The 20,216-nt window shown below is 36.3% G+C and overlaps 3 protein-coding genes across 4 annotated transcripts; 2 read left to right on the top strand and 1 right to left on the bottom strand.

Annotated features, from left to right (window-relative positions):
- The first annotated feature begins 220 nt into the window (after positions 1 to 220).
- Positions 221 to 2,401, top strand: LOC117620219 (subtilisin-like protease SBT4.5). Its single transcript, XM_034350362.1, has one exon. The coding sequence runs from the start codon at positions 221 to 223 to the stop codon at positions 2,399 to 2,401; it is 2,181 nt and encodes a 726-aa protein (XP_034206253.1).
- A 1,686-nt stretch (positions 2,402 to 4,087) lies between these two features.
- LOC117620220 (probable ADP-ribosylation factor GTPase-activating protein AGD11) lies at positions 4,088 to 8,990 on the bottom strand. Its single transcript, XM_034350363.1, has 9 exons — positions 8,906 to 8,990; positions 8,464 to 8,544; positions 7,710 to 7,794; positions 6,874 to 6,949; positions 6,240 to 6,403; positions 5,917 to 6,148; positions 4,963 to 5,079; positions 4,781 to 4,876; positions 4,088 to 4,606 (listed from the first exon to the last, which is right to left on the bottom strand). The coding sequence occupies exons 1-9, from the start codon at positions 8,952 to 8,954 to the stop codon at positions 4,325 to 4,327; spliced, it is 1,182 nt and encodes a 393-aa protein (XP_034206254.1). The 5' UTR covers positions 8,955 to 8,990; the 3' UTR covers positions 4,088 to 4,324.
- Positions 8,991 to 14,707: 5,717 nt separating this feature from the next.
- Positions 14,708 to 18,518, top strand: LOC117619352 (uridine 5'-monophosphate synthase). Of its 2 annotated transcripts, XM_034349280.1 has the most exons (6): positions 14,708 to 15,663; positions 16,325 to 16,408; positions 17,300 to 17,382; positions 17,465 to 17,552; positions 17,641 to 17,895; positions 18,185 to 18,518. In XM_034349280.1, the coding sequence occupies exons 1-6, from the start codon at positions 14,860 to 14,862 to the stop codon at positions 18,317 to 18,319; spliced, it is 1,449 nt and encodes a 482-aa protein (XP_034205171.1). In that variant the 5' UTR covers positions 14,708 to 14,859; the 3' UTR covers positions 18,320 to 18,518. The 2 variants fall into 2 exon arrangements, with proteins under 2 accessions (XP_034205171.1, XP_034205172.1); XM_034349281.1 differs by lacking the exons at positions 17,300 to 17,382; positions 17,465 to 17,552 and having other exon boundaries at positions 14,756 to 15,663.
- Positions 18,519 to 20,216: the final 1,698 nt, after the last annotated feature.

Raw genomic sequence — 20,216 nt, 5'->3', positions numbered from 1 at the left:
TAACATATATGGGATTTGCATTAGCTTATCTCCACTTGGAAAGTTTGCCAACGAATAAACTCAATTCCAAAGATGAATTCACTATTAAAGGAATAAAATCAGGATGTTTAATGGAGAAGAGAGAGGAAATAAAATCAGGATTTTTAATGGAGATGCGATTTTTGTGTCCTTCATCTCACTCTAAATACTCTTGACCTGCACTGTTTTCTAGCATTGAACAATGGCTAAGCATGGAGCTCTCCTGTTTTCTTATGCTTTCTCCATTCTCGTTTTCGCTACGAGCTTATCGTGCAAAGCCATTGATTCGGAAGATAGAAAGACATATATTGTGTACCTGGGGTCACTTCCTCATAATGAGGTGTTCTCCCCATTGTCTAACCAAATTGGTATACTAGAAAGAGTCGTACAAAAAACTTCTGCCGCAAATTTCTTGCTCACAAGCTACAAAAGGAGCTTCAATGGATTTGCTGCCAAGCTCACTGAGCAAGAAAGAGAAAGGCTTGCTGGCATGAAGGAAGTTGTCTCTGTCTTTCCAAGCAGAACATTCCAACTTCAAACAACAAGATCTTGGGACTTTCTTGGTCTCAATCAGACAGCCAAACGAAACGCTACTGTCGAGAGTAATACTATTATTGGTGTGATTGATAGTGGAATCTCGCCTGACTCAGAGAGCTTTAATGATGAAGGTTTTGGTCCAGCTCCCAAGAAGTGGAAAGGTGTTTGTAAAGGTGGCCAAAATTTCACTTGCAACAAGAAGATCATTGGAGCTCGGTATTACACTGATGATGGCGCAAGTGATGCTATTGGTCATGGAACTCACACTGCCTCAACCGCTGCAGGAAACCCTGTAAAGGATGTGAGCTTTTATGGACTAGCACAAGGTACAGCAAGAGGTGGAGTCCCCTCAGCGAGAATTGCTGCATATAAAGTCTGCAGTGTTTCAGGTTGCCCTACAGAGGCGATATTGCAAGGTTTTGATGATGCTATTGCCGATGGAGTTGACATCATTACAATTTCAATTGGAGCCGAAAGTTCAGCTCCTTTCCAGCAGGATCCTATAGCAATCGGTGCTTTTCATGCAATGGAGAAAGGGATACTAACCTTACAATCTGCAGGCAACAGTGGTCCTGAAGCAGGCAGCGTATCAAGTGTGGCACCATGGACGCTCACGGTTGCAGCGAGTAGCACAGATCGTCGAATCATTGACAAGATTGTTCTTGGAAATGGAAAGACAATTGTTGGGAGTTCAGTAAACTCTTTCAAGTTAAATGGAACAAGTTTTCCGTTGGTATATGGAAAAGATGCTTCAAGTCAATGCGTTGACTCCGATGCAAGGCAATGTGTAGCCGGTTGCCTAGACGTCGATTTAGTTAAGGGAAAGATTGTGCTATGTGATCAGGCTGGTGGCAATACTGAGGCTCGTCAAGCTGGTGCACTAGGTTCAATTTTGAACACTTCCAAACCTGATGTTGCTTTTGTTGTCCCACTACCTGCATCTGGTTTAGGCAGCCAAGACTATGATGTGGTCAAGTCCTACCTCAAATCCACCAAACGTCCTCGAGCCAACATACTAAAAAGTGAAGCCATAAAAGATGATGGTGCACCTGTTGTTGCTTCCTTCTCTTCACGCGGACCTAATCAAATTGTACCTGAAATTATTAAGCCCGATATAAGTGCCCCAGGGATAGATATTTTGGCTGCGTATTCGACTCTTGCTCCTATCACAGGTAGCACTCAAGACAAAAGGCGTGTAAAATACAGTATACTATCTGGAACCTCCATGTCTTGCCCGCATGTTGCTGGTGTAGCTGCATATATTAAGACATTCCACCCTGACTGGTCTCCAGCAGCCATCAAATCATCCATCATGACTACTGCTTGGCCCGTGAATGATACCAAAACTTCCCCTGCTGAATTTGCTTATGGATCTGGACATATCAATCCTCTAAAGGCTATTAACCCCGGCCTTGTGTTTGAAGCTTCTAAAGAGGATTACATTAAGTTTCTCTGCTCGGTCTTGGATGAGGGGAGCGTTAGACTTATATCCGGAGATAGCAGCTCTTGCCCTGCAGGGTCCGCCAAAGTATCGCCAAAGGATCTCAATTACCCTTCACTGGCAGCCAATGTTAATTCAAGCACTTCATTTACGATCAATTTTCATAGAACAGTTAAAAATGTTGGCCTTCCAAACTCCACTTACAAGGCAAATATCCTCTCAAGTTCAAAAGTTGCCATCAAAGTTGTGCCTCATGTTCTTTCCTTCAAGTCCTTGAATGAGGAGAAGACCTTCGATGTGACCGTGGTTGGAAGAGGCATACCGGAAGGATCACATGTATCTGCGTCGCTGGTCTGGACGGATGGTACTCATAGCGTTAGAACTCCAATTCTTGTAGCAGCGTAGAAGCTTAATAACAAGTTCACATAGGGCTCCATTGTTGGAAATAAAACAAAGCTTTTGATTGTTTCTCACACATTTGTTAAACTAGTTTATTTGTTGAAATAAATATAGCCTTATTTGGCACTGTTTCTGGAAAATTCGATTGTGATTATTCAAGTGAATAAAGTTTTCTTTTTCTTTGAATCCCAGTGGCTCATCTGGTAACCTTTTACAATTGAAGGGAGAGTGTATACGTGGGAGAACAGACATTTTCAAAAAGGAAAAAGAAAGAATGAAAAGTTACAGACTTCTGTTTCTAAAGAGAAGTAGATGAGCATAATTCTCTGGTATTGCTTATCTAATTACTTTCATCAATGTACCTTCTGAGTCCTAATTTGTTATACGGTGAGCCTAATTGTGAGGCTAAGCTTTCTTTTATGTGACTTGAAGTTGATTGTTCGAAACGAAAAGAACGTCTCAGCAAACCAGAGTAAGCTGTGCCATCTAACCCCTCTCTCCTACCTGATACAATTCTTTTTTACTGTGACAGCCTCCATGCTTGATATAATTCATTAGTTAGTAAATCATAACCTACGGATTTCTAATAGACGACTTAGATTAGAAACCAAGGATTGCCTTATATAAGGATAGGATCCAAATTCCAATTCCATTACAATAGTTACTTATAGACCTTTTTAGGGAACAAAACAACTGTTGAATATTACTTTCCATTTTAACCTCTACTACTTCCAGGAGGTGGAGGATTCAATTTGTAAATGTCTTTAAACTTTTACCATTACTACAGAAAAATTTAGAAGTTAAAACGAAGTTTAGAAAGCAGGGTAATACCTGGGGTATGCCTAGAGATGCTGTTCTTGAAATTATTATTATGACAGAAATATTGTAAACTTTATTAATCAATCAATTGCAAGCCTGCATGGGGGACGTAACACCTAATCCCGCATAACAAAACCATTGTGAAAAAGGACATCGTGAATAAAATCAGGGGTACCTCATGTCAACATTTCAATCTTCTTTCCCTAACTATGCTTTCCTTTCAAACTATTGGGACACAAAAAAGGGTGTTGTTGGAACCACTTGTATTCTTCTCATGGTTCGAGTCTTCACTATTTTGGATACAATATTGATTTAAAGTTGCTGAAAGTTCTTCATTTCAAGTACGTTGATACAATATTGGTTAGTTTATCTAATCATGGTCAGCATGTGCACTGGTTTTCTTTTCTTCTGTTTTGCATTATGTTCTTCCCTTGTCTGGGTTTTAAGCCAGTCCCAAATTCTCGGTTTTAGATTTTAGGTTTAAAATCTTGAGTTTTGGGCGCCCCAAATTCAATTGTTAACCAAAAATATAAGCAAATTCAATCACCAAAACCGATTATGCACATGTAAAGAGCATACTTGCAGATGAGCAGGTCAGCATGCCGATCGGTTCTTGGGGGGGTAACTTCTACCGGTTGACTGAGAGTAAAAATGAAGACAAAGTATTACGCTGCATCCATCCACCTATGGTTCAACCTGAAGTAGTCGGCTTGTATTCAGAACACTTACTTTTTAAGAGAGAATTACCAAATGCCAAAGCAATGACTGAATCCCCAACCTCGATTTACTAACTTTAAGTCAAGTAAATGTCGATTGATAAATTTCCAATTTCCCCAAACTGAACAACGTTTTGAAATTTTATAGAAAAGAAAAGAAAAGAAAAATAAAATCCAAGTTAAAAATTAATGTTTTGAAATTTTCCTAAACTTCTTATCTACACAAAAAGGAAAAAAAAAAAAAAAAAAACCTACAGTAATATACAGCCAAGACTCGCTTGACACAGCTATCAATACAATGACTTCTACAATATAACATACATCTATCATGGTGAGTTGCAACCTCAGAATCATAATGGCCACCGAGTTTCATTTCCTTAACTTTCTATTCCAGCTATTGATTAAGAGGAACACATTCAAGCTCAATCTCCAGTACACCCCTCTCAACATTCTGCAGCCTGAGAGTGATTTGCTGTCTTACTTTCCCATCTACTAGGTTGATGACACCGTCTTTTACCAGTGTATTTTCTTTGCTGGCTACCCACTTTCCAAGCTGCACCGGCTCATTGATTGTGGACTTCTCATAGGCTATGGCAGCACTCACCAGAGGTTGAATGTCAATTTCAGCCTCACCCATAAAATCATCAGTTGTGAATGTATCTTTGTCATACACCAGCTGAATGTAACCATCCAAATAATAACTTTAGAAATTTTATTGAAAAGCAAGATGCAAAGCACTTAAACATCATAATCAATAGCAAGGGAATTCTTGTGATACAACACTACTGTCTATATTATTAATGATAAATCAAGTGAAAAACAGAGAAACTATTTTCAGAGTATAACTTACCACTTTTAGAGGAGGAATGTGTTCAGGAATTGACAGCATCAGGCTCTCATTCCATACTGGATTTAAGTTGTTTTTAATAACACGTGTCTTCACTGACTGCAACAAATATTCAAGGAACATTGCATTATGAGTTTATGAAAAAGTGAATTCATCTCATCACAGCTTAAGTAGAAGAGACTTACTTGGTGACCCAATGCCAGGATGACGTAGGGGTCGCTTGTCATCACATCCCGTACAACTAGGTTGGTTCCTCTAACAACATTCACCTTAACTAATCCAACAAATTCAACCATACCTGCCTATAATGTACACTTGAAGCAGTAAGATACTACCCATATAAAAAAAATCAAAATTCTAATTAGTCTTATACTTTCCCCGTTTTTGTTTGTCATCAATTTTTGTTTGTCATCAATTAAAAGATCTGGTTCAAATTTAAAGAAGAATATTTTCCTTTTTGTCAAATCAATTCCTTATTTCCCTTCACAACAATGTGGAAGCATAGAAATTGATCATGACTAGGACCATGAAGTGAAGACTAAAGCCATGCATGGATTTTGCACATGCATATATGCGTATCTAACTCATGCACTACAATTATGCCGTACCTTAATTTTGATGGGGAAATAATCTATGAGTATATGTGCACATGCAGGTGATTGTGAAAGCATATGTGTTTGAGTAATCAAAGCTCCAATTTACAATTATTTTGTAGTAACAAAAAATTTCAACAAATATAATAATATTCTTTATCACAGGAATATCTGAAGCATACCCGTCCTTTTAAAAGTTTCTTTTATATATGTATGGCACGTATCAAAGTTCAACATGAACGCATACACTATATTTAGGACAAGTCAGTGCAAATTTGGAGCTTGAAAATCATCAAACTATAAGGAAAGATAAGGAAAACCTCACACATGCCAAAGTCATATAAACATTTAAAAGTTCTGAATGACTAAGCCTTTTGTAGATGTAATTAAAGAAAAAAGAGAAATGTAACTTGACACGTTTTTTCAGAAACAATGTGGATGTTATAGTAGCAGATAAGCACCTCACTCCAAAGAGAGTAAGGGTATCAAAGCAATTTAGAAATAACATGATGAAATAAAACACTGATTAAATAGAAAGGCCATTACCATTGGCATTGAGTTGCCCTTCTTCGCAGTCTTATGTTCAGAGTCTTTTCTTCCCCAGCTGTTACGAAATGCCTGCCCAATACGATGTTTCGTTGGTTGTTTTTCATACTGTTTCTTATCTTGGGTAGAATTATTGGTTGAATTGCTAGAAGGTGACTTCTTATGAGAAGGCGGAAAAGGACAGGACGTATGTTCATTGGGGTTTAAAAAGTCTAACAGCTCATATTTTCTCCTGAGAATTCAAGAAGTAGGGTTTAAATTTTTGATTTAGAATGGTACAGATTTGAATACAGCACTATGAAAAGTTTTGTACTTAGCATTACCTAATAAAATAAAAGCGCTCCTCTATAGAAGAATCTGGTTTTGGTTTTTTGACATTTTCCGGCAAGCAAGCTTCATATTTCTTATTTACAGCAACGTTTCCTCCCATACTCGCCAAGATATCAACTTCTTCATCTGTCCATTCATCTAGCTTCACTGATACAACCTAGCATATTTTCAGATCAGATTAGAATATCCCAGAGAGAGAGAGAGAGAGGTCAAAGTAGGAAAGTAACCAATGATATTCCAAAAGAAGCATTTTAAAAAGGCTGAGAACATGAGCATTTTAAAAAGGCTGAGAACATGCAAGGAATATACTTAAGAAATTCTTTTATCATTAAGGTTGGTTTCCCCATCCCCTAACTGCTTTTGCAGCAAAGTTCATAGCAGGGACCAACCTGCTTCGACCAAATTAACCCCTAAGACCCATACCGCAAGGGATCACATCAAAGGGACAACCCATGCAGTTGGGATGAGGCTTGTACATCCAGGAACTAAATGAGCAGGGTCACTCTTTTATGTTTACAAAACATTTATTTCTCCAATAGTCAAATTTTCACGCAATACAATGTTTAGATAAAGCCAAAACAAGGTTGCAAATCTGTTATTATTGAGAAGCATAGATCAGAGGCATACCTTTGATACATGCACTCCCAGGCTTCTATGTACACCAGAACATTTTATACAAATAAATACTCCAAAGCTTAAAGATCTGATATAAACCAATAGCTACAGTCAAATTAGAATGCAAGAAACAAAGATAATCATGACTTACATACATCTAGGAAGAAGTAGTTGATGCAGACATTTTAAACATGAGGTTATTTCATTTAGAAAATTTCAGAACTATTGTTGCATACAAAAATAAACATGCATGCATACATTAATGTTGTAAAAAAAATTGCAGCACTAGAAAGATATCATAGTCATTGAGCTCAGTAAAAAGACAATAACTAACAGAGGAGAAAGATGAATTAAAAGATAATCACTAGTTATCACTTTGGAAACTTTCAGGAACTTTCAAAAGCAGACATGCATTTGCTCATATGTTGATTATTTATTGAGCATGTGATATGAGAACATTGCGAAGATACTAATAATTTCTAGGCTCAAAAGACTCCAACTGCTTCAAAGAAAGTAGAAAACTAGAATTTGGTTGAAGAGGAGCTTTGGAATATGGTAACTAGTTAAATTCATGTTTGAGTTCATGCAAACAAAGCTGCACTTAAGTAGAGTTTTTTTTTATGAGAACATATTCTGATATTTACATAACTCAAAATCCAACTCAATATGAAGAAAAAAGATAAAATTAGCAACATAACTGATGGTGAACAGGAAAAGACATGACCAGGTGAGATACTTAAACAACTTTTATTTGTTCAAAATAACTTCATATTAAGTTTGCTTCAGTAGTTATTGAAAAAAGCAGGATCGATGATAAGATTTTCTCTCCATGCAAATATGATACTTACACCCATTTTGGATCTAGAGATCCACAATCTGCACAGGACCTATTGGCAGATTGATGCAACAAAATCTCTAGCCTTTCTTGTGGACCTGTTCAATGAGCTATAAGAGTTACAAAAGATACAATATGCCCTTATTGAGAATGTCACAGGGAGATCCACAACAAACAAATACATAACAAACATAAAAAAAATAAAAATAAAAACATTTGTATATTAGATAGACTAAAGAGCTTGGCTGTGCAGAACTCAATTTTCAGGATGTATTAATTCAACTGGTAAATGATTTTGAGGTATTTATAACACTCAAGTTTTTCAGAGGCTGAATGCATCTCTCATATTCCCACTTAAACTATCGACGCAGTAAACCTTCTATATGAGCCTCATACATTCTTTGCACATACCATTTTTTTCTTCTTTTTTCCGTTCACATGGTCTTTCGTTTGGTCTCCACGAAGGTAAAGTTGAGACATGAATATCATCCCTGAGCTATCTATATATCATTTCGTACTTTTAATTAACTGCATCAACCAGCCTGATTTGAAATGTTCCTTGGAACAACTCATACTGTATGTTTATAAATAATTGCTTGTATCTGAATCCTATCTATTTCAAATGGTGTACTGCACCCTTAAGAAACCTAACTTGAGTAAATTGTACATTTCGCTAACTATGCTAACATATCCAGAAAACAGAAAAGCTTGGCAAGTCATAACACAACAGATTAAAACAAGTAATTGATATAAAGGCTATAGCGTACCAGATTGTGTTCGTTGGTCGCTTGGGCATCTCCAATTCGGTGCGTCTGAACATAAGAGATCATATAGGCAAGAACTTGATCCTACAAATGCAACACGTTCAATTAACTAACGAACTGCTAATATAAATTCAATTGTACAACACACTGCTGCAATCACTTCATCAAGTTTCGTACTGTAGGAAAAACATGTTTAATATCAAGAAAGTACATGGTTGGCAAGCATGGACAAGCATCATGATGCTGAGAAATGGAATCGTATTTGCACTTGAAAGTTCCAATATAAAATGTTGACCAAAAGCATTTTTTTCATTCCAAGAATCATACTTTCACATGGAAAATTTATCACTTTACATTATTACTCATCATGTAATGTCAGAGGTTAAATGAAGTTGCAGGATACATCTTCTCATATATTGAAAATCATGCCAAAATACATTTATACCTGAAACTTTGTTGGGACCAGAATTATCTCGCTGGGTAGACATCTCCATCCTCCAATGATTCAGACCCAAATCATGAAAGGGGGCTACAATGTGAGAACAACCATTTTATCAGCAATTTCTCTGCACCCAATGGATTCAATTAACAAAAATTTTAAAATAAAATTCAACTGTAAACAACATTTATATCGGGAAAACCCATGACAGATAAAACAAAGACTGCAAATGGGTTCTTACAAATTGAAATATACGACACAAAACAAAACTTGATGTCTTTATCCGAACAAGAAGGGGTTCTTCTCTGCATCAAACAAAAAGGAGCCAAGTCAAACAATTTGGGAGATTTAAATTTATAAACTATTAGCCAAATAAGCTAACCAGACGGGTCCTTACAGATTGAGACACAAACGTTGACAAAAAAATGCATACAGATTGAACCACAAAAACTGGATATTGGGTTGGAAAACAAAGGGGAAAAGGGACAAAAAAATGGTGGGGACCAGGAATGAATATAATATTATTTTATCTTTATGGAGTTTTGGGAAAAAACAAAACACAGATCCGGGGAGAGAACGATGAGAACAATCTGCATATGGCTTTTGTCAAATTTTTCTTAATTCTTTTTTCTCTTTTTAATTTTGTATTTAATAACATTTTAAAGATGCAGTTTTTTTGTTTTTTTCCCCCCTTGCTTTTTTGTTAATAGAACGGACCCTCTAGATCTAAACTGCCATAAAAGAAAAAGAGCCTCCAAACAGAGTGGCATGGAAAACAAATAAAACAGAGTTTGGCATTAGTTACCAAAAAGAAAAAAAAAAACAGAGACTGGGTTTTTATATATAATAATAATAGAAAAAAGTGAAGGTGATAAAATCAGCTCTCTTTTTTTTTTTTTTTTTTGGCTAAGGTTCTAGAACATTATGAAGTTTCTTTTTGAGGATATTATGAAGAGTGATTAAGCAACAGGTTTACAGACTGATATTGTTTTACTCCACGAAACTAAACCTAAAATACATAGGACACCCAAGACCTAAACATCAAAAATTAACTGAGCAAACAACATTAGGAGGACAATTGTAAGACTAGAAAGTGGGTTGATCAAGATAATATTCATTTTAGTCACATCTGTTGCAAAATTAGCCTCATAATAAATATTTAACCAACTTCCTCAATATGACCTACAAAATGTTAAATATCTTAAGTAATAAATCAAAGACGCTATATATCTCAAGTAATGAATAAAACCAAACGAATTATCCATTACAAATACATATCGCAATCGTCATTAATTTAAGTCGAAATTAAGACATCCTCTAATTAAATAGAGACAAAACCATTATACCAAAAGTTGGTTGGTCGCCATGCGATCTTAAATATATATGTATTATATCACATTGTCAGTTGCTTTTTTAACTTAGGTTTCCATTAAACCCATACAATCCGCACATGTCCTATCAATTTAAAGAGGAGCCACATTGATTAACAAGTTAATCAAACAAAACACATTTTCTTATTCAGTAAAAAAGCAATGCATAAACAAGTGACAAAATCCTAAGGGCCCGTCTAGCGTTTTCGGAAAATGTTTTCTTAGAATATTTTCAGAGAATGAAAACAAGAAAACGAATTTGCATTTTCAGGAAATGAAAATGCGTCTGGTAGATTAATTAGAAAACATCTTCAGAAAACAAAAATAATGAAAACGTGTCTAGTAGTACAATTTAAAATAATAGTATGTGAATTATTTTTATAAAAACGTTTTCCATGAGAATGAAAACAACTTTTTTCTGTTTTCTACAAGAACAGAAGAACTTGTTTTCATTTTATGAAAACATTCTCAGTGTTTTCTATTTTTGGGCCACAGAACGTGTTTTTGTCTCATTTTTGTTCTCTGAAAATGAAAACAACCCCTTAAAAAGTTATCGAACGAGGCCTAAACCTTTTTGCTAAGACAAATCCAATATAGAAACACCCAACAAAACTGAAGTTTTTAACTTGAGATATTCAGCGGGTGTTTGGTATCATATTTAAATAGAGAACTCAAAAACTTTAATTTTTCTTAAAAACAAGGAGTTTTTAAATCCATTTTTAAGATTAAAAAACTTGTTTGGTATGCAATTTGAAAACTGTTTTCAAATTTTAAAAATTTGAGAACTTGTGGGTTGTTTAAAAAAAAACTGAAAAAACATATATTTTTTGTTTTTAATAATTGGGGTGTTTTTTTGAAGTTCTTCTTGAGTTTGAGTTTTTAAAAATAGGGCTACCAAACATGTTTTCTTTGTTTTGGAAAATTTTGTTTTTGAGTTAAAAAATTGGGATTGAAGTTGAATACCAAACATGCCTCAACTTTCACAATTTTCTAAAAGCACTTCTATTCATTTACCGTGGCAAAGGGTAATGGTAAGGCAAAAGTTGTTACTATTTATGTGAATAGTGGCAGCCCTTGCAAAAGGCAAGGTGTGTTTCCACCCATTGTCATGGCAAATGGCAAATACTATTTACTTTTAGTTTTTTTTTTTTTTTTTAAAACCTAAACAATTAATTTTGAGAAGATTTTCGATTCCCATGTGTCAATATTTATTATAAAATTCATATCTCATAATTCGAATAAATTTTTCGGGAGATTCTCAGTTACCACGTGTCGATATTTATTATAAAAAATAAAAAATGACAAATCTCAAATTTCAGATAAGATTCTCGGAGTGCCACGTGTCGATATCTATTATAAAATACAATTTTCATATTTCAGATAAGATTTTCACTCTCTAAAATCGCGACACGCGTCATCTTTATCGTCTAAATCTCTCTATAAAACTAGAGGCTCAACTCATACATCTCACGCCATATCTTCTCTATCCTTTCATTTCTCATATTTTAGATTTCATACTCCACTCTCGATGTCAGACATGAGGAGATGCTTAGAGAGGCAAGAGCGAGAAATTAAAAAAAGAATACTTAGACGAGATGAAGAAAAAATGGAGGAGCAAGAAAATGATGAACAAGTTGTCGTGGCAGTGGGTATGCTCGATCTATCAAGGCAAGGCAGCCACCGTGGTTCACAAGTCGGTCGTGGCTCAAACATAGACAGACACAGGCATTCTCGGGGTAAGAATCTTTTGAAAGATTACTTTATCCCAAATTCTGTGTACTCTACTGTTGATTTTCAAGGGCGATATAGAATGCAACCTCATTTGTTCAACAAAGTCATGCATGATGTTTGCAATTACAATGCATACTTCATTCAGAAGTGTGATGCTGCTAAGGTTTTGGGGCTTATTCAAAAATTTTCACCTACTAGCCAAGGTCATTTCCGTACGAGCCGAACCCGATCTTTCACAAAATTCAGCATGAATTCTTCTCCACATATGAGAGAATTTCATCTTATTGCCCGTGATCGGACAATGACCAACTTGGACCCAACACTCACAGAACAAAACATCTTCCATGATTGTCCACACGCCCTTCAGCTTCGATGAAAGATGCCATAAGATGGTGAATAAAAATGAAAATTGTAAATAAAGAAAATTTTGTGTAGAAATTGAATAATATTAAAAGGAGAAGCAAAAATGTACGAGGATTTGGTGTTGAAAGTGAAGAATAATGGTAGGTATTTATAAAACAAAAATTCCAGAATTTTTTGGTAATTTTTATAAAAAAAAATTCCAATTTTCTTCTGATTTTTTAAGCAAAAAAAAAAAAAAAAGGCAGCCATTGGATTGGAGGACAAAAATGATCGGAAAACCTAGAACACACCACATGGCTTGTAGCTATTGGTGGAAATCAGGACTGACGCCGGCCTAGCGTTGGCGCGGAAGTTTAAATTTTTTTACCGTTGGCGCGTGAACTTCCGCGCTGACATCAGCCAAGCCAGTAGCCCTCAGGCTAGAGCACGGGCTCATTTTGCCTTTGGGTTGGCTCGATTTCATGGGACTCATCTGCTGCTCAGGCAGCTTAAGCCCACTGGAAGCCTAAATTGGGGCTTGGGCCACTTTCTGCCCTGGCACAGGCTGCACGGTGGAAGTGTTGTAAAAAAATGAGTTTGGAGGATGAGCTTCTACCCCACTATCAACATGCCAAGTAACATAATTAATAGAAAATGTACTATTTAAGTAATGTTGGAAATTTAATATTAACTAATATTAATTTTCGTTGAATGGAAATTAATAAAATTCACTGGGTTAAAGACATCTTCACATGAGGGGTGACAACTCTTCAAATCAAGATATGCATTGTTTGGGGTGACAACTCTTCAGACCAAGGGATGCATTGTTTGCCTTTCAGATTGGGATACCTTTTTGGAAAAAGTATTTCATCATCTATAAATATAGCAATCCTCATGCAATTTTATTCATTCAATTTAATTCTCTACATACAGACTTTCATATATAGAGAGCATTAGAGGTTTCATAAAGAGAGGTTCCTGCATAATTTAGTTAAAAGTTCCTTGTGAATTGCAGTGCTTCTTTCATAAGAAGGGGAGTCATTGTATCCTAGGAGGCGAACGCTAGTGAACCATAAGCACCAATGTAGGGCGTAATTCATCTTAAGGTCAGAGTGTTCAACACTTGCCTCGACTCAATTATTCAAGTTCTTCTAATCCATATTATGTGATTTTTTATTGTGTATGTTTGTAAGCATGCATTAATTTTTTAAGCATGAATTAAATGATTATTTCTGACTTTTTGTGTAAAATATAGCAATTATACCCTTTATTTTTTCCAACAAGTAAGGCTCCAGTTTACGAGGACTAGCTCAATGAAAAAGGCATTAATTTACATATTATTGGTTAGAAATTACAAATTACGTTACAAACAAGTAAATTAAACAAGTATGGATTAAATAACATAGAAATTGTGAGAACAAAAAAAAGAAAGTTTGCATGTCGTTGTAGTAGTAAAGTGAGAGTAGACATATGACAGAGAGGAGACAGAGAAATAACCACATAGTGTTGAGTTGGAAAAATTTCAGAAATAAAAGGAGAGACTTATCGTACTGATAACGTGTTATAAAATGAGCTGGAATATGTGCGAATATTGAGCTGCACGTAAAGTAGATGAGACACAGTATTTAACGAGGTTCGGCTATGCCTACGTCCTCGGAGAGCAGCAGCAGTAACTTTTCATTATATAAAATAATATGGCTACAACTCTAGTGTTTACAATATGTGTGGCTCACTGAATTTTCTCTCTAAGAGAATTTCTCTCTGCTCTCTTTCTCTTCACTCACTCACCCTCTTTCTTCTTCTCTTCCTCTTCTCTATTTCATCTCACATTACAAGCAAATATAATGCTTATTTATAGGCAAAGCAAATGGCTTGGTTTGGTGGGTGTGTGATTTGGTTTGGTGGGTGTGTGGTTTGGTTTGGTGGGTGTGTGGTTTGATTTTGTGTTGAACTTGAATGTTAGTTTGGCTATGTGGGCTTCACCCGTTCTTCTTTACAACATATATTGTGTTATTATGACAAATTTATTATATATAATATTTTTGTATTAGATTATATGAAACCCCAATTTAAATTTCACAACAATTTAAAATTGGGAGACTTTGGAAAAAACCAAATGAGAGAGAAAATTTTTAAAAGAAGTCAAAATGGACAAAATTGCCCTTATTTATTTTTTGATTTCCTAATGAATCCTTTACATTTGCATGTTTTTGGTTTGAAAGTTGAGAGGTTTTTCTGTCTTTTTTGAAAAAGTTTTGGTTTTTTCCAAAAGTGAAAATTTTTTTATGGGTAAAACCTAAATTTACTTTTAAAATTTATGTAATGGGTGAAAAATAAGACAAAGATAGAAATAACAGCCCTCTTATTTAAAATTTTCTTTTTGTTTTATTTTCTTTTAAACATTTTACTCTATTTATTCCGTACGTAAAATAAAAGCCACTGTATCTCTTTCACTGTGCCCACTCACACCACTAACACTTGTTTTCTCTCCACAAGCCGCCGCCGCCGCTTCACAAAATGACATCGTCGCCGTCCACCGAGGCCCTCATCCTCCAGCTCCACGAAATCTCGGCCGTCAAATTCGGCAACTTCAAACTCAAATCCGGCATCTCCTCCCCCATCTACATAGACCTGCGCCTCATCGTATCATACCCCTCCCTCCTCCTCCAAATCTCCAAAACCCTAATCTCCACCGTCCCTTCCTCCACGCGCTACGACCTCATCTGCGGCGTCCCCTACACCGCCCTCCCCATCGCCACCTGCATCAGCACCTCCCATGACATCCCCATGCTCATGCGCCGCAAGGAGGTCAAGGACTACGGCACCGCCAAGGCCATTGAAGGCGTCTACAAGCCCGACCAGGTCTGCCTTATCATCGAGGACTTGGTTACCAGCGGCGCGTCGGTTTTGGAGACCGCCGCGCCTCTACGCGCCGCCGGGTTGAAGGTCCAGGACGCCGTCGTTTTGATCGACCGGGAACAAGGGGGGAGGGAGAATTTGGAGGAGAATGGGATTCGATTGCACTCGCTGTTTCGGTTGAGCGAGATGGTTAGGGTTTTGAAGGAGAAGGGGAAGGTTGCGGAGGAGATGGAGGGCGTTGTGTTGAAGTTTTTGGAGGAGAACCGGAAGGTGGTCGCGCCGGCGTTGCTGAAAAATGTCGAAAAAGTTAAGATTAGGGGTTTAGGGTTTGAGGAGAGAGTGAAGCTGGCGAAGAATCCGACTGGGAAGAGGCTTTTTGAGGTGATGGTGCAGAAGCAGAGCAATTTGAGTTTGGCTGCTGATGTTGGGACCGCCAAGGAGTTGCTTGAGATTGCTGAGAAGGTGAGTCAATTTGAAAGCTGAATGTGAAAATGTTATTATTCTGTGCATGATTTTCGTGGATTCTCTTGTTTTTATAAATTCCCCCAGAAAGTTTTGAAAGCGCACACGCCTATTTTAACTCTATTGAGTTAAAGCCAAATGTTGAGAAGTATACAAGATCGTTGACCAGGGTTGACCTATTGACCTAACGAGGGTTTTGAACTGCTCTTTTTTGGGGTGTCATGTGGTGTTTACACGTGCACATTACTCTGAAGTAGGATCTGTGAGGTATGAAGTTACACCATGTGTAAGCTGCTGGTTTGGATTGGACAAAGCTGGTGGCCTACCCCATTTTTATTGTGGGCCAGAAAATATAGCCTAGTTAAGGATGAGGCAAATCTTTATGTATTTGCCTAGGAAAAGAGAAGTTTAATCCTGGGTTTGTTTTTTGTACTTCAACTGAAATAGTTGCATTGGTAATGACATAATCATATGTATATGTCGATTAAAAAAAAATCATATGTATGTGATTGTAGCCAAATTTGGAAATTCCAGTTTAGTAGTGCAGCTACCTTTGACAAAAATATTTAGAAATAGATGAGTTTAATTGGGCAGAGGAACTGTATTCAAAGAAGAATTGAAGATCTTCTACATTTGACTGATTCTATTCATTTTTATGCAGGTTGGACCTGAAATATGTTTATTGAAAACCCATGTTGATATATTGCCTGATTTCACCCCAGATTTTGGCTCTAAACTTCGCAAGGTATAGTTCTAAACTTATTTATCATGTTTTGTAGCTTACAAGTTTATGAGTTGTGCTTTCTATTTCATAATGGTTAATGACTATCGGTTTATGTGAACTTTCTAATTTCTTGATGTACCCCATACAATGTTGTAGAATTTGTTTGTGTATGAGTCTGAGGTTCGTATGATATACAGTTTTGCTTCTGGGTGATAGTCTCTGAAATATCTGCAATCATGTCCACAATATCTATATTGCACATATCATATCAATTTATAAAGTGAAGATGGAGTAAATGGTAAAGCTGCAGTGAGTTTTGATGGAATTGAAATTTGCATTTCATTACCAGAGATCTTTCCAGTACGTTCCAGTTTGCTGTGGATTTTCAATTGACCTTACACGCATTTGGATTTTCAATTGACTTGATGAGATTTATTTTATTGTTTTTTATTGAATAAATTGTGGAATTCATTGATTTGTGTACCATGCTTTTTTTTTTTTTTTTTTTTTTTTGGGTCAAATCATACCATGCTTCTACTTGTATTTCTAAGGATTGTGTATTTTCGCCCTACTATGGGTATCAAGTACACTTTTCAGAACATGGCTTGATCTTTCAGTAGTAACATTTATCTCAATATTGTTCCCCTTTGCATTATTTAACTGAATGAATTACTAACAAATTATTAAGCCTACAATTTTCTAAGCATTGATATTTCTTCGCTGGCTTTATTTCAGACGGCATGTATTGGTAAAGCATAAATGTAATAATCATTAGTTGAACTAAGTAACTGAATAATTGAAGTCTGCTTTTGCTGACCAGGAACTATATTTAATTGTTGGACTACAACTATGTTTTGGTTAATTGAAAGTAACTGCTACTTATAGCTGATATGAGCTTTTATCCAATTGAAGATTGCAGAGAAACATAATTTCTTAATTTTTGAAGATCGCAAGTTTGCAGACATTGGTAATACAGTAACAATGCAGTATGAAGGGTGAGGCTTAACTTTCCCTCTTCTTTCTCTTTCTGTTAGTATCATAGCCCTTTCCTTAGGTTCGCGGTTCTTATGTTTGCAGAGGTATATTCCATATATTGGAGTGGGCTGACATAGTAAATGCTCACATAATCTCTGGTCCTGGGATAGTCGATGGACTGAAATTGAAGGTTTGCAACTTTGAATTGATTGCTCTGCATAAGTTTTGCTCATATGAATTCGTCTTTTAACTTTTCAGTACTTTTTTACTTCTCTTAGGGTTTGCCACGTGGTAGGGGCCTGTTGCTGCTTGCTGAAATGAGCTCAGCCGGTAACCTTGCCAAGGGAGACTACACAGCTGCTGCAGTGAAGATCGCTGAAGAGCATTCTGACTTTGTGATTGGCTTCATTTCAGTTAATCCAGCATCATGGCCAGGGGCACCAGTAAATCCAGCTTTCATCCAGGCAACCCCTGGAGTGCAACTGGTGACTGGTGGTGATGCTCTTGGCCAGCAATATAACACTCCAAAATCTGTAAGTTTATACTAATTGTATTGTTTGAAATCATTCTACTCTTATACACAAAAATCACTCTTCTCAAAGGGGGCCTTTAAAGAATTGGAGAAGGATACCATAAATGCTTAATTTCCAAGATTCTGAAGTGTCATTCTAACCAAACAAAAAAAATTGAACCCGAAATTATAGACAGGAAATAGTTGTAATGCCAAGAAATGACATCTCTGCTCTATATTTGGACCTCCATCTATTTTAGTATTATTGATTTTATGCCCTAGTCTTGTGATTGAGACAAATTGTGTTCCAGGTAATCTACAATAGAGGTAGTGACATCATAATTGTGGGGCGTGGAATTATAAAGGCTGCAAACCCTGCCGAGGCAGCCCGTGAATACCGTCTTCAAGGATGGGATGCATATCTGGCTAAATGCAGCAGCAGCTAAGATTTCTATTAGGGTTTGCTCCCTTGTTTCACTTATGTTTTACATGATTGCTAATTAACGGAGTTAATTATGATTCACATGAATGTGTGGTGTGGTGTTTGTGAAACCAGAGGACCTGATTTTTCTGGTATCAATGTATTTTTGGAAATCTTTGAGTTTTACGGGGTGGGAGCTATAAAAGTTTTCCTCTTGGCCACAATGTTTTCCACATTCTACTGGAATTAACTTGTCTACCCAAGTTTGTAATGGAAAAGAAAAGAGAGACATGCTGCTCCATCGAGTCACGCCTTTCTATTTGGAGTCATCTGATGGCAATTCAGGTTGATAGACGTCGTGATTGAAGTTTAGAGAATGGGAGGCCTCTTTCGCCATAATCACCATAATCTTATTTTGTTTCTCTTTGAACCACGCTCTTCTAGCTGGAGTTTTGATTGTTGAAGTGTCCACCATCATAATGGCAACCCTCATATCTTTTGCACTCTGGTTAATCTCTTTCAAAGACATCATGACTTTAGCCATATCATTGTCTTGGTCTGTGAGATCATGCATAATGATACCCTTTCTTTTTCGCTCTTTAGCCTTCTTGCTTCCAATAGGCCTGTCGGAGAGTTTCCACTTCTCGCCATGTTGTGTTGTGTAATTGCCCAACGATGGTCAAGACTCAAGAAGAAAGGGTTTGCCTTCAATCTGATAATATCTATGGATATGTTGAATAAATTTTTTAATTAGTTCACAATAAATTATTATAGTAAAATATCAAGTAATTAGATGAGATCTAATTTTATTAAAAAAAAACTCACCTTGTAGAATTCACTTGACCCACTCATGAGTCTGTTTGTGTGAACGAGACACCTTCAGTTTATTTTCTTGAAATGACTATTTTAATGAAGAGCCTAAGAGTATCTCCAAAAGTAGTAGCAAATAAAACTTTTTAAATTGAAATTTGTTGATCTAAGTGGCAGTTTGAAAAACCTTATTTGCTACTAGAATCATTTTTGCTCCAATAGTTCCTTCAAATCAAGTAATGCAATATCATGGAAAAGAATGAAAAATATGAAAGCATGTGAAAAATGCATGTTTTTAACATTTTCAAAGTAGGTTTTGTTTTTGCAAAGTAAAATTAAATGTTTGAAGAGCCAAAGTCAACTTAATAGTCTTGAAGAGAGAGAAAGATGTTGCAGTTTTGATGACTGAGGTTAAAGAAACTGTTGGAAAGAGTTTTTTTGAGATGGCTCGCCTATTTTAGAATTCCAAAATTGTTAAAAAGATTGTTGAAGATGCTTTAACAATATATCCATTGGGGTATTTTCAATAAAAAGCCTCTTGTGGTAGTTTCTTCTAAGCCATTGTTAGATTAAAGTTCCCCATCACCCCTTTTGGTTTGTGTTCTCAATCAAATCTTATTCCCAAAAACCGCTCGCCGACGCCACTCATGTTCTTTAAATTTGATTCTACATCATCTTTGACGGAGGTTGCTACAATCATCTAATTGTTCTTTGGCAAAGTTATTGTTTTCATTCATTTGTTCGCTCTAATGCGCTTGTAGATCGCTTAGAAATTATGTTTTCCCTAGATCTGTTATGGATAAGGTTGTGGGTGTGACAGCGACGGTGCTTCTTCAGGTGGTGGTGGCAGGTTCGTTTAGTCTCATGGGTTGATTTTGGTTATGTTGGGTTTGTGGGTTTTGTTTGGACTTATGACTAATTGTGGTGATGTGGGCTAATAGTTTTAGTGCGGTTTTTGTTCGCGTTAGTTTTGCTTTTGGCATGTTAGTTTGTTGTTATTTTGGGATTAGTATTTTAGATGTCTTGTTGACATCTTTGATTGTACTGTTGAAGTGTATATTTGATATTTAAAAAAAAGGTAAACTCCTAACGTTTAAATATATATATATATA

The sequence above is a fragment of the Prunus dulcis genome, chromosome 2 (genome assembly GCF_902201215.1).
Source record: "Prunus dulcis chromosome 2, ALMONDv2, whole genome shotgun sequence".
NCBI lineage: Eukaryota > Viridiplantae > Streptophyta > Magnoliopsida > Rosales > Rosaceae > Prunus > Prunus dulcis.
This window is presented reverse-complemented; position numbering and strand designations above follow the sequence as displayed.

Bases quoted from the DNA above. Each gene is read 5' to 3' on its own strand.
- LOC117620219 (XM_034350362.1), top strand. From the start codon at position 221: ATGGCTAAGCATGGAGCTCTCCTGTTTTCTTATGCTTTCTCCATTCTC.
- LOC117620220 (XM_034350363.1), bottom strand. From the start codon at position 8,954: ATGGAGATGTCTACCCAGCGAGATAATTCTGGTCCCAACAAAGTTTCA. The intron at 6,950-7,709 runs GTAAGTATCATA...GGTTTATATCAG, and splicing joins TCTCTAGATCCAAAATGGGT to ATCTTTAAGCTTTGGAGTAT. The intron at 6,149-6,239 runs GTAATGCTAAGT...TTGAATTCTCAG, and splicing joins GAGCGCTTTTATTTTATTAG to GAGAAAATATGAGCTGTTAG.
- LOC117619352 (XM_034349280.1), top strand. From the start codon at position 14,860: ATGACATCGTCGCCGTCCACCGAGGCCCTCATCCTCCAGCTCCACGAA. The intron at 17,383-17,464 runs GTGAGGCTTAAC...TTATGTTTGCAG, and splicing joins GTAACAATGCAGTATGAAGG to AGGTATATTCCATATATTGG. The intron at 17,896-18,184 runs GTAAGTTTATAC...ATTGTGTTCCAG, and splicing joins AATATAACACTCCAAAATCT to GTAATCTACAATAGAGGTAG.